General features: G+C 44.1%; 1 protein-coding gene across 1 annotated transcript; it reads left to right on the top strand.

Annotated features, from left to right (window-relative positions):
• Window positions 1–6,754: 6,754 nt before the first annotated feature.
• sox4a (SRY-box transcription factor 4a) lies at window positions 6,755–11,335 on the top strand. Its single transcript, XM_012870925.3, has one exon. It carries the CDS (start codon window positions 7,152–7,154, stop codon window positions 8,241–8,243), a length of 1,092 nt encoding a protein of 363 aa, XP_012726379.2. The 5' UTR covers window positions 6,755–7,151; the 3' UTR covers window positions 8,244–11,335.
• Window positions 11,336–16,328: the final 4,993 nt, after the last annotated feature.

Below are 16,328 nucleotides of genomic sequence, written 5' to 3'. Positions count from 1 at the left end.
GGTGGGGGGGTGGGAGGGTGCGGGGAGGTTGTATGTTTACTTTTGATAAGCCAGTATATGTAATCTGCATGTGTACTGCAGATGCAAACGAATGAGATGGAGCGGCGGAGTGAAGGTAAATGCGGAGCAGGTCGATGGGAGACGGGCATTAACATCGCCGCTCCGTCTTCGCCGAGAGAGGTTTTAGGTTTGTGTAATACTACTGATGTGTCCCCTCTTCCAACGCACACACTTTTCATGCACCGCTCTCCTACCCCTACACCCCCCCCCCCACCCCCACATTACTCAATCTAACATAATCATCGTGAAGAATTATTTTTCTTCCCCAGACCTTGTTTAGTTACGTCTGAATCCATCGCTGGGTTGTTTTTTTTTTTTGCAAAAACAGACAAACAAAGAAACACAACAACTAAACCCAGCGACTCTCAAATCCAAACTCCAGGACGGAAAGAAACGCCGCCTTCGCTCCTTCGTCTCATGCGGTATTTCCTTCGGCGTTTGTCCTCTGTCCGGGTCCCTGTTCGACCGATGTCCTGTACCCCGAAAGGCTGAAAGTCCAAAGTGTCCTTTGCCGTCCTCCATAGACTTTTGCAGGAAGAGCGCGAAGCTCCGTTGAAGACTCCTGCGTTCCCAATCCCTGCTCCTTCTCCCTTCTCTGGCTTTTAGACAATGCCCACCAAAAAAAAAAAAAAATGAACAATGTTTCAGAGTGCAGCTGCTGCAAGGCTGGCTGACTGGAGTGTGTGTGTGTGTGTTGTCAGCGCGTTTCCGTGTGTCTGTCTGCGCTCTGGATTTGTCTCTGCAGCATCTCAGGGTCCTGCGGTGGTACTCCTGTACTTCAGTGACTGTGGCTATAGCCCGCAACTTCCCGTGTGTGTTAATGCGTTTGCGTGCCTCGGAGTGACACAGCAACCGTGTGACCTGCTGCGTCAGAATCCGTCGCGGCACCGTTTTTTTTGGGGGGAAATCCTGGGGCGTGGTGTCAGCGGCCCAACCACACCTCGTCCACTTGTCCGTATCTGAGTCCCCTCGCCGCTTTTCGCCCAGAGTTCTCTCTTGATTACTTGCGGAATAGGAGCAAGAACTTCATTAAACGAAACAGTTCGTGCTTCGTCGTTTGCCTCCTTTCTTTTGCTGCTCTCGTCTTTTAGTTTGCTGTAGATTTGCGGACTTCGGTGATGCTCTCTGTTTGTACTTGTATTATTGTAATATTTCTCTATAATTCTAGGAAGCAAAGAAAGGATTGAGTCCCAGACAAAGGAAGGAAATAATGTAGAGTAGGAGGGTCCTACCTCCTCGGACTCAAACGGCGAGAATAAGCCAAATTAAAAGGCGTTTGACATATAGGGCTCCTATTATTTCAAAAAGTTGTTAGAGGAGGAAGCAGAACAGTTCTCTAATGTCTCGATCCCCTTTTTTGTAGTACCACAAACGAGGAGGAATCAAACTGAAACATGAGGAAGTATTACTGTAACCCTAGCTGCGACTTAAAATAGCTCGCTTTGTTGGGGCTGTTGTATAAGGACCAGGACAGCAGGAGGTAGGTGATATGGCAAGATGGCCACCTGTACTGTCTGCCACATCCACACAGAACACAGAGGGGACAGACTGCCTGTGGATGAGTCACAGGCGCGGAGAAAAAGTGTGTGTGTGTGTGTGTGTGTACACACACGCGCGAGTGTGTATGCAAATCAGTGCTTAGTCGTCAGTTTTTCTGTTTAACTGCAGGGCGGAGGGAACTTCCCATTGGTTTTGCAAACTCTACCGTCGCTGGAAAGGGTCCAAGTCAGTTGAGGTCCAAGCGTGCGCGAGAGGCACAAAGGGCCTCATTGTGCGTGACCTCTCGGGATGACGGGCGCGCGGGTCAAAGTGGCGCGTCATTCTGAGGCGGTTGAAAAAGGCGAGTCCATAGTAATGAGAACCTCTTCTCACTGACACACAGTCTCTTTTCTCCCTCGCTCTTCGGACTCCTAATCTCATAACTCATGTTTTACGACGCGCTGCGACGACTCCCTCACCCGTTTTTTTTTTTTTTTTTTTTCCCCCTCTGCTCCCAGTACAGTCATGAAGGCCTGAGTTATAATAAAATACAACTCCCCACGAAGAGGCACATGCTGCTTTCTCATTAAGCACTCGGGTTTCTTGAGGTTCCACCACATATTAGACATTCCTGTTTATGTTTTATATAAAAAAATGCATATTAAATATCTTTAAAAACAACAACAACAACTCTGGTTCCTTTCTTATAACAGTGATCTTAACTGTGGAGTACTGTGGAGTATAGTTAGCAGCGTTTGAAGCACTTAAAGGAACATTTTTTGAAAGCTTCAAGGGAAGTTATATTGAATGTTAATAAGAAATAAGAGCTCATCTTTGTTTAAAAAAAGTCCAAGTTAGTTAGTCCCTAACCTAACGGCTAATCCAGGAAGTGCCAATACTAAAACAGGCTATAACTCCACACTGAAGACGTCATAGCAGATTAAGCAAATGGTATTTTAAGATGTTTTTGCTACCGTCATCACATTTGCAGATTATTTAAGCCTAATGTTATTTATGTGGGAATGGAGGTAGGATGCAGTCCTTCACCAAGGAGTTTCCTGTGTCAAACATGTACTCAGAAGATGAACAAGTAACGTGATTCCAGTCAGAATAAATGTCTGATATGCGTCTGATGTCTATTAAGTAGTTGCTCTGCGCGGAACGACTTAAGTGATTGGTTCTCTGCACGCGTTTCAAACAGGAAGATCCCCGGCGGTGCAACTCTTCCTGCCTCCATTTCCTATGTAAACGATCATCAGCTTCTTCTGATACGACCTCCCAATAAAAACAAGTCGACGGTATAAAGGTTCATAAAACCCGACAGCATAAGCTGGTATCATGTTTTGAGATGGGAATCTTGTCTTCTCAGTTTATAGGCTCTCTTTAGCCTCCGAGGCCAACTCATCTAGATTTAAACTAAATGGAGACACCCAGAGAGTTGTCGACCACCTCTTGAAAGAATCGCATTTCAGAGGTCTGGAATTCTCCTTTAGTGTTCCTGTTTGCAAAAACTAATGATTGAACTTACAAAAGTTACATAAACTGTGGTTTAGGTCACAATTCAGACGAGTTCCCCTGGCTGTCCCCATCACCTCTGCTCCTACTGACATAAAATCCTCAGCACACCCCGTCCCCCCCCTTCCCACCACAAGCTCTCCAGAAGCCGCCCCGGCCTCCCACAGCACTCCTTCGTAGTGACACCGCTCCTCCAGGCATCAACAGAGCCAAGACAAAGCGGGAGGCGTGCTGGAGGTAAACACATGGCTCAAGCGGAGGGACGGGGCCCGCCCGACGGGAGCTGCGGGGATCTGTGGGCTCCGCAGTAGAAGCAGCAGCAGCAGCAGCAGCAGTGCATCTGCTGGTGGAAAGCTACCTGACAGCTGCTTCTCACACATCAGATAAGATTACAGGTATACCCGCCACACCTGTTTAAACAAACCCTCGCGCGAGCACGCCACCGTGTCGGTGTGTGTTTGTCGAGAAGACTATAGAGATAAGGAGCCTAATCCAGCAGCAGGTGCACGCTTGTAATTGGGGCCGGCGACGGATGCATGGCAGGGGGGGGGGGGGGGAAGTTTATCATTAATATTAATGTGTTTGATTTATGTTATGACAGAGTCCATTGTGCATTTCTGCAGAGCTCTTTGTGCCTTTTTTTTTTTTTTTAAAAGCAAAATGAAGCACAGCTTGAATTAAAGACAGCGTGTTCACGGTCGCTTTCCCTGCCCACCGGGCCGGTGTCGTGAAGCGTGGATGATCTCTGTCTGTTTGTGACGTCGCACGATCGGAGCAAAGGGTTGCAGAGAGGCAGCCGATCACAAGACGGATACGTTGACACACACACACACTCACACACACACACACACACACACACGCACACAGTTATTGCCTGATCCATTTGGCTCTAGCCTGACATCTAGCGACTCAGGCTGTAATATGATCTTACATGACGCTGGCATGTTAGCAGACAGAGATGAGCTGGAAGCTGCAGCTGAACTGAAGGTGTTTTTTTTTTGTTTTGTTTGTTTGTTTGTTGTTTAGTTAAAGTGTAATGATTGGTTTCCATATTTCTGTTTCACCACAGTGCACCGACCCGTAGAGAGTAGATAAAAACAAGGCAAAGCCACACTCCACCGCCTTACAGCGGCGTCCGTGATGTCAGCGCGCGCGCCGCTGTGCCGTAATGGGCCGTAAAATAACACGTTGGGCGGCCTGCGTTGGGGTGGGCTCGCCCCGCGCTGCAAACACGGCTGCGGGACGACTGACGCAACGTGTTGTGGCCTCCTCTTTTGTGTTTTCTCAGCGTTTCTGCAGCCACCACGCATGACACACGATCTAATTTTAGCCGGCCTTCATCCACTTGAAACTAATGTGGTTCTAACTATAGCCCTGTGAGCTGGAGAGGAGGACAAGGATGTTACACTATTAAGAAAAAAAAAAGCAATGTTGTAAATGTTAGGTGAATGTTTCATTTTTATTGAGCATGTTGGTCTTTAGTTTACTGGAGATGCTGTTGGCGGTTCACGCTCATTGGGAGCTGTAAGGACGCCGTAAGGGTTATGTGTTTATGCATGAGTGACTCCATGAAGTGGGTGAAACCTAAAAACTGTAGATGAGAGCGCTTCCGTGTTGGAGCGAGAACTTAAGGCCTGAATCCAGCTTTAACTAGTTGAGCGACAGCGTTAATGCTAATGTCAAACATAGACAACAGAGCCCCGAGGGTGTCGTTGTCAAGGAACTTCACATCTGAGCTGTGGTTGGCGGGGAAAAGCTTTGCATGCAACCTTGTTGGACTAGATTTTACTGGTTTATTACTGTGTCAGGAACATTTTACAGCTTCATTTAATGACAAATTTGTTTTTGGAGGACAAACTATGAAGGTGTCTCATGCTTCTACTGCCACGCAGAACACAGCACAGAGTTAGTGAAAAGGAGATCCCTTAATGCTGCAAAGGGCCCCTAGGTTCATTTGGGGTCACATTTCCTGTAGAGCCCACTGCTGCTACTAACTACTTGCGAAGATAGACAAAGTTAAATGTTTTCTTCTTAAACAACAGCATGGGGGAAAAGGCTGCTACTCATTGATCGGCTTACAAACAGTTTTAGGGTGCATGGCATTTGACCCTCATCTCAGAGATGAGCAACAGAAATGAACTAATTACCAATAAAACGTGACTCTGTTAAGCTGTTTTCCTTGAAACCCTTCAGAGTTCTTCTTTCCGTTGAAACTGATACATCTTTATTAATCGGGTATCTTTAGAATGAATCAGTGTGACCTTGTAGGTTCTAAATGTAAACGAGGAAGATGATTCTGGATGGAGAAATACAACCTTTGACCCTTTTTTGTTATGATCTGTTATTTGTGCAGATTAGAATTGCTGTACTTCCAAAACAAAAATTTACAAAAATCTGTGTTTGCGTCAAACGTTTAGGTCAGCGTGAAGCAAGAAATGTTACAATCTGACAAATTTTTTTGCAGTAAGATGACGTTAAAAATAAGGGAAATTTTATTAAAGGGACGGCTGCTTTTACTTGGGGTGGCACAGCAAAAACACCACCCAGAACAGAATTTCTGTAGTTTATTCATCAAAAAGCTCTTATACGTGTAAGATTGTCCAGCTCATGATGTGGCAGGGCCATATTTAAGAGATGTTGGGCCCCTGGGGTAAAGCCAGTCCTGGTTCCCTAACCACTCAAAATCCTTTTAAGCACACAAATTACAGTACGCTGAGACTTTGGTACACATTTACATCCAAGAGTTTGTGAAATAATCTTTGTATTTGTTATTTTTCCTCATAAAGACGATAATTCTAATAATGTCTTCCATTGTCAGTCCAAAAAAATAATGATAATAATTTAAAAAAGACATTTTACTATGCCAGACCCTTATGTGCCAATGATATGATGTCAAGGAGGTGTCCCCAAATCAAGCTTGCTGTTTTTACAACTCACCCTGCCTGAAGTTTAAACTTAGCTCAGAGATGGAGCTGTGACATCATTGTTTTTACCTAGTTGCATTTTGGGGAACCTTCAAGAGAGTCCAACCATTTAAATCACCTCCCTGAGGGCTGCGCCGGCACTGCTTTCGTAACGTCTAAAAGATATTAACCGTAAGAAAGCTCAATGGTTCATTAAAATACATATATGTATAAACGACCGCCCCCACAATCCTTGCGGCCCTGAGCTACTGCCCCAGTGAGATCTTGCTAGTGCCTGGCCCAGCACAACTACCTCCTCTATCACCTCACCGCCCTGTGTTGGCATCACAGCTAATGTTTATTTAGTTTAATCGGTGCATTTCAAAAATGTATCTGAATTACGCTGCGTTTGTTTCACTGTCTTTCACCTGTTAAACTCACACAATTTTTTGCTGAAATGGTCATTCAGTCTAAACAAATAACATTTCCTTGAATTCTAGCAGCCTGTTTTTTTTTTTCTCCCCCCCAACCGGTGCACAACTTGTTCCTTCAGAGAAGAGCAATATATAGACCGAGACGCGCAGAGTCTGACTTGGTTCTTTCTTCCAGCGGAGTCTGACAGGAATGAGGTCAGACACACGGATCCTCATTGCGCATTATTATTATTACCCGTTTTTTTTTATTCCGCCAATGGGAGGCCGGCTGGGAGTGGCTCGAGGAAAACGAAAAAACACAGGATGGAGACGGCCACCAATTGGCTCCTGCGCCTCGCAAGAAGGGTATAAAAAGACGAGGTCGGCGTTGTTGTGTTTACAGTAATATCTCAGTGCGCGCAGGAAACAGGGAGACTATGAGAAAGCGCAGCTGCTCCATTCAGCCACATGGTTCCTCAACCGCACAGACAAGCTGCGCTGCAGACAGCCAGGCTCGCATAGGGGACTCGCAACGGCGTCTTTTAAGCCTAGCAGGGAGAATTTTCAGCCGCACAGGCAGTTGAGTGCTGATCTGTGAGTTCAGAGGCAGGAAGTCTCTTTAAATGGACTGAACTAAAAAAAAAAGAGAGACAGGAGAAACTTGGATGAACTTTTATTTCTGCTTTCCACTGATAGAAGTGAAAAGACAATTTTTTTTTTTACTTCTCCACGCATAAACTTTGTCACTGACTGAGCGCTTCCAGACTGTTTGGAGGAGGAGATGGTGCAGCACATGAGCCACGCAGAGAGCACCCACGCTCACTCTCCCGGCGGGGACTCCACGGACACGGGAGAATTGGACCTGGAGATGGACGCCTCCCCGGTCCCGGAGGGCTCCCCTTCCTCCCGGGAGCGCAGCGACCTGGCGTGGTGCAAGACCCCGACGGGCCACATCAAGAGACCCATGAACGCGTTCATGGTGTGGTCTCAGATCGAGAGGAGGAAGATCATGGAGCAGTCTCCGGACATGCACAACGCCGAGATCTCCAAGCGACTGGGGAAGCGCTGGAAGCTGCTGAAGGACACGGACAAGATCCCGTTCATCCGCGAGGCGGAGAGGCTCCGGCTCAAGCACATGGCCGACTACCCGGACTACAAGTACCGACCCAGGAAGAAGGTCAAGTCCGGGAGCGCAGTGGGCAAGCAGGCGGACCGCGGCGAGAAGAGCGGGGAGCGCAGCGCCAAAGCCGGCGGCGGCAAGAGGAGCCCCGCGTCCAAATCAGTGAGCCGGACGCTGAAACAGGGGAGCAGCAAGAGCGCTCCGGGACCAGACTACGCGCCCACCCTCTTCAAATCCAGGTCAGCGTCCGGGGCCAGGCAGATCCCGGAGAAGCGCTCAGGGGAGGTAAGGCGTGCCCACGTGTTTGGCGGGACCGGCAGCCTGGAGAGCGGGCCTCCCTCCGTGGGCGTCCCGGCCAGTCCCACACTGAGCAGCTCTGCAGAGTCCAGCGACCCGCTTAGCCTGTACGAGGAGCACAGCCCGGGCTCCACGGCGCGCCTCAGATACGCCCGTGCCTCCTCTCCGACGCCCTCCGCCTCCCACTCCTCCTCCTCCGTCTCATCCACGTCGTCGGACGAGGAATTCGAAGACGAGCGGCTCGATCTGAACCCGAGCCCCGGCTTCGAGAGCACGTCCCTTGGCGGCATGGGCTTCTCCGACGCGGAGCTGGACCGGGACTTAGACTGGGGCTTCGGAGAGTGCGGGGCAGGATCTCACTTCGACTTCTCCGACTACTGCACCCCGGAGGTCAGCGAGATGATCTCGGGAGAGTGGCTGGAGTCAACCATCTCCAACTTGGTGTTCACCTACTGAATCAGCCCCCCCACAGCCCACGTATGAAGAACTGTTCTATCCCTCACCAAGACAAGCCTGTGCGTCTAGACCAGAAGATTTCCGAAATTATTTCACTTAAAATACACGAGAGTGAATAAAGGAAAGAAAAAGAGGTGGCCTGCGTGCGCGGTGAAGCCCAGGTATGCGCCGCTCAGACTTGGACAGCGCTCCGTGCGCTCGACGAGAGGAAATGCTTAGTTTGCATTTGGACACAAGGAGAAGGAGGAGGTATGGGAAGTCAAACGTGCCACAATTCAATACATAAATAAGTTGGTAAATAAAAATCTATATATGTGATCATTGTAGAAAACAAACATGCATACATGCATTAAATAAATAAATGCATCTATAATTATTGCTATGTTTCAATAATTTATGCATTTATACATAATTAAAGGCATGAAAATAATGAAATTATGCTTTCTGCTCTACATGCCACACCATCTTTTAGATGCATATATAATGTCTTAGTATCCATTTTCAAGCATTTCATAATCCTGTGCTGTACTACATCATGGTAGTTTGTTTGCATCAGCCTCACCCAGGAGCCAGTAGGCGGGGCAAACACTGCTATAGACAGCAGTTGGTCTGCAGTTGAGCCGTTGTGCATCTTAAACAATCACATGTTCTCTATTTGACAAGCCATAGTCACAGTTTAAATTATTTCAGTGGCATAATCTTGTAACATTTACAGCATAATGAATTCAAGTGTTAATTAACGAAATCAATTGTGAACTATCTTATGTATTTATTGAAATGTGACATCAATCTTTATAGGTATGTATTTTATTTATTTAATGTATTTTTTCATGGTTCTATCGAAATTATCATATATGTAGTGTTTATTTAGAAAATGTATTTATTTATTGGATTGTGGCACTTTTGGCCCTCCATATGAGGAGGCGTGAATGTAAGCAGAGAAGCTGCAGATGTTTAACTCATTCCATGCAGGATGAGGACCAAGACTGAACCTTTTGAGTCCTGATAGGAATTTTTTTTTTTTTTTTCAGGGGGAACATTTGCTGGAGAGCACTCGTGTTTGGTTGTGTTTTCTAAGAAATAGCCAAACCATTCTAACCATCAAGTTCAGGACTTTTTTTTTTCTCTCTCCTCAAAACTCAATATTTGTAGTATGGACACGCATGCCCTCCAAGAAGAGGAGGAATTTCATATTTAATGCGTAGAAAAAAAATGTTTGTCTTTGCTGCGTAATTACGCATTTTGTGTGCGCATAGGACACAATTCACTATCACCAGCTTCTCTCTCAACGGCAGGACTTAAAAAAACAAAGACTGACTCCAAACTTGGGAAACTTTTTTTAAAACAACACTCAGTGCACAATTCAGGACCAATGTTCTGCGCGTTCTATCTGCCTAGTGCTTCAACTTTGTAGTTCTTGTGTCAGATATTCTTTGCATACATGTACAGAGCCAGTTCAAGGTTGCATTGGACCCTGGGCAGAGTTTAATGGGGGCCCCACTTCCAGTTACGGTCGTCGCCCACCAGCCGCAACAGCACGTCTCTTTCATAGTGTCCATGCTTGATCCTTTTACACTCTTTGTTCACCATAGCTGTTTTTCAAGCTCACCGGCTCAAGTTTAGGAGAGCTGGCAAAGAGTCAGATCCCAGAAACACCACAGCGATTCACAAGGACAACATTTTATGAATAATAAATCGATGTCATGTTTGTATTGTCTTTACAACAAGCACATTTTTTTAATCAGTCCTGTGAAATTTCATAAAGTGTTGTTTGGGACCCCAGGCCATAAGGGTGGCCTAAGCAACCCATATACCGCTCACTCAGGCCTTGGGCTGGCTCTGTATATGCATTACTATATATATTGATGTATTTATACTGGCCAAACGTTTTTATACATAGAAGTATTGTTCTCGTACAGGTCTTGTTTGTGTTTGTGCACACACACACACACCTGTCTGTATATCCAGCGGCGGAAGGGCTAAGAAGTGTATCTTATTTAAAAAAAACAGGAAAAAAAAAAACTGTCCGACTTCTCTGACTTTCAAAGAGATTTTGCGTGTGTCATGATTTTCTACTTGTATTTTTGTACAAAATCTATAAAAGGGGCAGCCCTGCAGCATTGTTGTTCACATCTACATTGGTGGTTTAGACGTGCAGAGAGGGGGTGGGGGGGGGCACAATCTGACCTCACACAGTGTTTACAGTATTTACCCACATGCTTCTTAAATGGCACAGTGACTCCAGCTTCACCAGCCGAGTAAACAAAGCGCCGCTGAGGCTCCTCCTGACTGTGTTTCCTGTCCACACGCACTCAAAACACACTCAACTCTGAAGTCTCAAAGTGAAAGATCCCAGATCAGAGTCACTGTTTGGATAGAGCTAATACCTCTGTGTGCTTTGTTTTTTTTAATATATATGGAAATAAGTTTTATTTGAACCACTGGACTCATTCCACTTTTGCCTAGACTTTTTGAGGGAGGAGGAAATGTTTTTGAAGTGCTTCATCTGTTATTGCGCAAATTGCATCAAAAAAATAGTATTTAACCTTTTTCTGTACCTGTTGGCTAAGTATAGCAGGCTATTTGTTTCTTTTTTTTTTTCTTTTTTTTTATATTATGGCATGGCGAATAGCATTTGTATTTCAGATTCAGGTATATGTAGCTATAGCTGTTGTGTTTAAGATTTTTAAAAGAATAATAACATGAAGATATTTATGTAAACTGACTGTACTATAAGCAAAGATTGTGTGTTTTTATGTATGATGATGAACAACGACAGGCACTAGGACGGCCATCTTTGGTGGAAGATGATTGTGGTCCAGGAGTTTCCTTTAAAAAAAAAAGAAGAAAAAAGTGGAAAAAAAAATCCTCTGTTGTCCTTTTCCTTTTTTTTATTTCCCATTCGTGCAATATGTTGTGTTTGATCATGTTTTGTCCACTTCAGCCAAGATCATTCGATGTCTTTTGCTCAAAAACCAGCCAACATTTGGGTCAATCACTGCCTCTCAGACCTCTGTACAGATTGTCTTTTTTAAGTTTTTTTTTTTTCTTCCGAGAAGGAAATAAAATCAGCTGGAACTGAAAAAGTGCAACATTCCTGAAGTTGTGTGTTTCTTTAACAGTTGTGTTGAATATTTGAAGACACAAAATGAAGCAGGACCTTACTTGGCAAATATTGTAAGAAAGTGTCACTTTGTCACAGGGCTCTCTGTCCAGGGCGGCAGTTCCTATTGGATCAGCATGAACACTCTGAATAGATCTTTTTTTTAGTTACGCATGATGTCTAACTTCCTCTCTTTTTCAGAGCAAACCTGACACGGCAAGACATTAAGACCTTTAATCATGTTGGCATAAGCTACAACCCAAAGCTGTACATCAGGGCTGTTTAATTGCGCTGAAGTTAGTATTTGATTTAAAGTGGTAAATTCAAAGCCCCTATTTGACTTTGTCTGAATCATCTGTTTGACTTTACAAGTCAATCTTGAACTGTGTTGTACTAGATTAAACCCATATTCTTTAAACCACTGGAGTTGTTGAACCATTTACTCTCTTCAAACATGCTTGTTTTGATATAAGGACCACCTTGGATTGAGGCTAGCAATAAAATATAACTGAATTGATTTCTAAATTTCCTGAACACAGGACCTGTAAACACTTCCACCTACTGTTAGTTTTAATATGTGCTAATAGCTTATTGAATAATAAAAAAAAAAGCTTTCTGCATGTGAATTTGGTCGTGTAGGACCGATTGGGGCTGGGATGGGTGGGTTTGGGGGACCCTAGAAGGGGGGCTAACTCAGGGCACCATTTATGCAAAGCAGCATCTTGGAATTTCCAAGTCTGTACTAAAGCTGCCAAAGTCCTTCGGTAAAGTCATAGCAGAAATAAGCCTTTTCCGTCTTACCATCACAAACAAACAACCTAAGACATGCAACAGCTCAAATGAGGCTAACATTTAGCCTTGTGATAATAAACAGATCAAGTTGGTTTGGTGTAAAAGGAAATAATGAATTCATAGTAAAAACACCTCATGTGCGCTGAGTAGGGTTGAGGTGGTGTGATGCTTTGGGCCTTCATTGAAGTGACATAACATCTGTCCTAACTAAACTCCTGATAAGTTGGCTACGTCAGCTTATTGTGTATCTGTATTTACAGTACCTTGGTTGTTTGTCAAATACTGAGGGGTACTGGGGGGGGGGGGGGGGGGCTCAACCCCCAAGAGCCATTCATGTAATAACCTCCAACTATATAAAAAAAGGAAAAGCCTTTTTTGCTCAGTAAAAATAGATGCATTGCCCCTTTTTTCATCTTCTACAAATCTGACATTGTTTACATTCTGCCTGCACATGCGAACTATGCATGCATGGGAGTGTTTTGATTTTGGCAGTGAGCCGCCGCAGCAGCAGACTGCCAATCAATAGCCGGCCTGTGAATCGATAGGAGTGGCCTCTTCCTCTCCATCTCATCCCGCCGTCGGAGTCCGCACGTGCAGAAGACGTGGCTGCCATGGAAACGCTGTATCCAAGAGAGAGCGGTGTTGCAATCCACTGGGGAGCAGCATGGCACTCGTGTGTGTGTGTGTGTGTGTGTGTGTCTGGAAAAGGGACACAGACTGATCCATCAAGTTGGGGTGGGTGGATGAGTGGGTGGGGGTGGTAGAGATTTCTGCAAGGCATGACTGGAATAAAGGAGGCGTGCATGTGTGTGTGTGTGTGTGTGTGCTGTAAAGGGAAGGGAGGCAGAAGAGGGTAAAGAGGGGAGGGTGTTTGTCTGTCCTGGTGGATTGTGCAGGAGACTGCTCCCAAATCCAATTAATTCCTTCTGGATGCGTTCATTTGTCTCGTACATCTGACGAGAAAGACAGAGAGAGGGACCCCTAAGGTACAGCATTTAGTGTATATCAATTTACGCCCTATTCCACAGGAGACGCTGGTAATTATTTCCATCTCTCACTCGTTCGTTCTCTGTCAGGAGACCAGGGTCGTCTCCAACTTTCCCTCTGACATCCTGGGTTTGGTAATGAGAAAGAGACGAGGCACGGGCCCCAAGTCGACACACCGGGCCCCGCCGCATGTCTGCCGTAAGCTTTGCATCAGACAGGGAAGGACATGTGAGGTGTCCCCGTTTTCCTGTGAGTCGGGACAATAAAGGGACATGGAAACCACGCTTGCCACTCTGACCCACATAAAGACACACGCGTGAGTGCTCGGTGCCCTTAACCTTCATGCCTGATTACTGCAGTTTGTTTGTGTCCCGGCTGAACCTGAGTGAGTCTGACAAGATTGAGTCAAGGTGTCTGCTTAGAAGACAGGCCGAAAGGAAAACAGCACCCAAACAAGGTGTGTGTGAGAGTGTTTATCTATGTGTGTGTGCTCACTCCAGAGGAAAATAATCAGTTTGCTCTGATTAAGTTATTAAAGAAGTAGATTTGAAATGGGTTCCGTTATTAACAAGACTGGGCTTCAAGATGCTGACCTCTATGCTCACACTTGTAACATTATTAGGCACACCTTATTTGTACAAGGAAGGACCCCCTTTTGTCCTCAGAACTGCCTTAATTAATTGCGCAAAAGATTCACTTTCAGAAGCATTCCTGTTATTGTCAAATGTTGCTCAGTGTGCAACTTCTATCCTCAGTTTCCTGTTCCTGACTGACAGGAGTGGTACCTAGTCTGGTGTTCTGCTGCTGTAGCCTGTCTGCTAACAGTGGTGTTTCAGATCCCTTGGTTAGTTGAGCCACCAGGGTCTTATCATCATGAATATGTCTGCCTATTCTCCTCTGAAATGATCAAGGTACATCTATCCACAAAACTACCTCTCCTTGTATTTTTCATAAGACATTCTTTGTTAACAAGAGATAGTTGGGGATGATAATCACATTACAGATCCTTTAAAACATAGGAATATTATTGTAACATTTATTTAGTTCGTCAACTCAGTTCACTAATGATATAGATTATTTAGACACAGGTTTTTAACCCTTTTTACTGTTAACTATAATGATTTCCCACTTACCACTAATGAAAACATGTTTTTTGCAATTGGAATTTTGATACTGTAGCATACAAGTAAAATATGATATAGAAAAATTTACTTAATTAAAAGTATGCTTAATGCCTGCTTAAATGCTATTTAGGAAAGGTACTTTTATTCTGGACTGCGAGACTCTTTATTTATTGAATATGACTGTAGATGAACACAGATCAGCCCCTTTGGTGCCAAAAAAACATACCTTTAAACTCACTTTAAATCAACTTTCTTCCCCACTTTGGTGATTGGTTTGAACTTTAGAAAATAATCTGCACTGTCTCGATGGCTTCGATTAAGGTGCTCCCTTGTGATTGGTGGGTTTTCTATTTGGGTTAAAGGGCAACTAAAGAGGTTTTCCATCAAATATATTCAGAATATGTTCTCACATCTTTCCAGGAAACTGCTGTTGAGTGTTAAAATTACATACATTAATATTAATTAATTAATTAATATTATAGTTTAGACCTGTTTAAGACTGTGTATTAGATTGAATAAATGCTGTAACATTTACTGGGCTATACATATATAACTAATGTAATAGTTTCACTTGAAAATGATCTAAAAGGACCACTTTGACTCTGGAGGAGCTGCGGAAATCTTCAGCTCAGGTGAGAGAATCTGTTGATAGGGCATGTGATAATATCTGACCTTTTTCTCGCCATGTAATGTGGTATGTGGGGGGACACAGCAACCGTCAAAGGACATGTCGTCATCAAATAAGACCAAAACTCAACTTTCTGGAATACCAGGGAAATACTATATTGAAAAACTGGCGACCTGTCCAGGGTGTACACCGCCTCTCGCCCATTCACAGCTGGAGATAAGCACCAGCACCCCTTGTGACCCCAACAGGGATAGAAGATGGCCCCTAAACAGCCAACGTTACAACAGAATGGTTTATATCGGAGCATAACCATGTGTTAAAATGGCCCAGTCAAAGTACAAAACCTAAATTGAATTGAGAACCTGTGGCAAGACTTGCCAGTTTATTTACACAGACACAATCAGTCTGATTAGGCTTTAGTTTTATTCTTTAATGATTCCAATTATTTTAGGAATTATGAAGATCATGAAATTCTGCCTTCTACTTTACAAATATGCATTTCTTTGTCTCAGTCTATTCCATCAAATCTTCCCAAAATCTATAAAACAGAAATAAGTTTAAGGATAATGGATACGCTTGGCATGGACTGTAAAACATAAACCACTCTGAGTTTCTTGCTTTCATTCTATTTCAGTATTTAAGTTATTTAAGTCATAAATAAACAGCTTTACATTATAGGTTCCATAAGGAAACATAATCTTCTCTAATACGTTTTTCCACCCCATGTGTAGAGCAGAGCAGCAGATTAAAGTCTCCAGGTTAATAAGACAAACACACAGCATTGTGAGAGGATATCAGTGCTCTGAGTCACTGCGGAGACAGGAAAATATAGAATTTTATTCTAAACAACCTAGAAAATCATTGAGAATGCATCTTTAAACACTGCAAATGCATTTGCTTGCCCAGTAGACAGCTACAAGAGCACTTTGAAAAAAATATATTTCTGTTGCCTTTGAAGGTGAATAAAACTAGGTGGACTTGCAGGGGAAAAAGTCAATATGGTTTGTCGTTAATTTCAAAAAGTGAAACTCTTCTAGTATATAGAGTGAAATATGTCAAGTCTTTATTTCTTATAATTCTGATAATTATGGCTTAGAGATCATGAAAACCAAATATTTAGTGTTTCTGAAAATTTAAACATTGGGAAAAATTTTGATGTCACACCCTAATCTGCTAATTAACGCTAAACACCTGCAAATGTTTCCTGAGCAAAAAAAGGGCATTGCTAAAGAAGTTTTTTTATCCAAAGGTTGCTGTAACCACGCACATTTAAAGAAAATAGAACGGAAGGAAAAAGTCCGGCACCATTGGGAGTACCAGGGAGTACGGCACCATTGAGAAGATTTTCAAACAAAATCCATTCAAGAATTTGAGGGAGCTTCACAAGGAGCGGACTGAGGCTGGAGTCAGAGCATTAAGAGTCACTACGAACAAACAAATCCTACACTTGG

The sequence above is a fragment of the Fundulus heteroclitus genome, chromosome 13, assembly GCF_011125445.2.
Source record: "Fundulus heteroclitus isolate FHET01 chromosome 13, MU-UCD_Fhet_4.1, whole genome shotgun sequence".
NCBI classification, from domain to species: Eukaryota; Metazoa; Chordata; class Actinopteri; order Cyprinodontiformes; family Fundulidae; genus Fundulus; species Fundulus heteroclitus.
Note: the sequence above shows the minus strand (reverse complement) of the source record. Positions and strands in the feature narration are given on the sequence as shown.

Coding starts and splice junctions, on each gene's coding strand:
- sox4a (XM_012870925.3), top strand. CDS start 7,152: ATGGTGCAGCACATGAGCCACGCAGAGAGCACCCACGCTCACTCTCCC.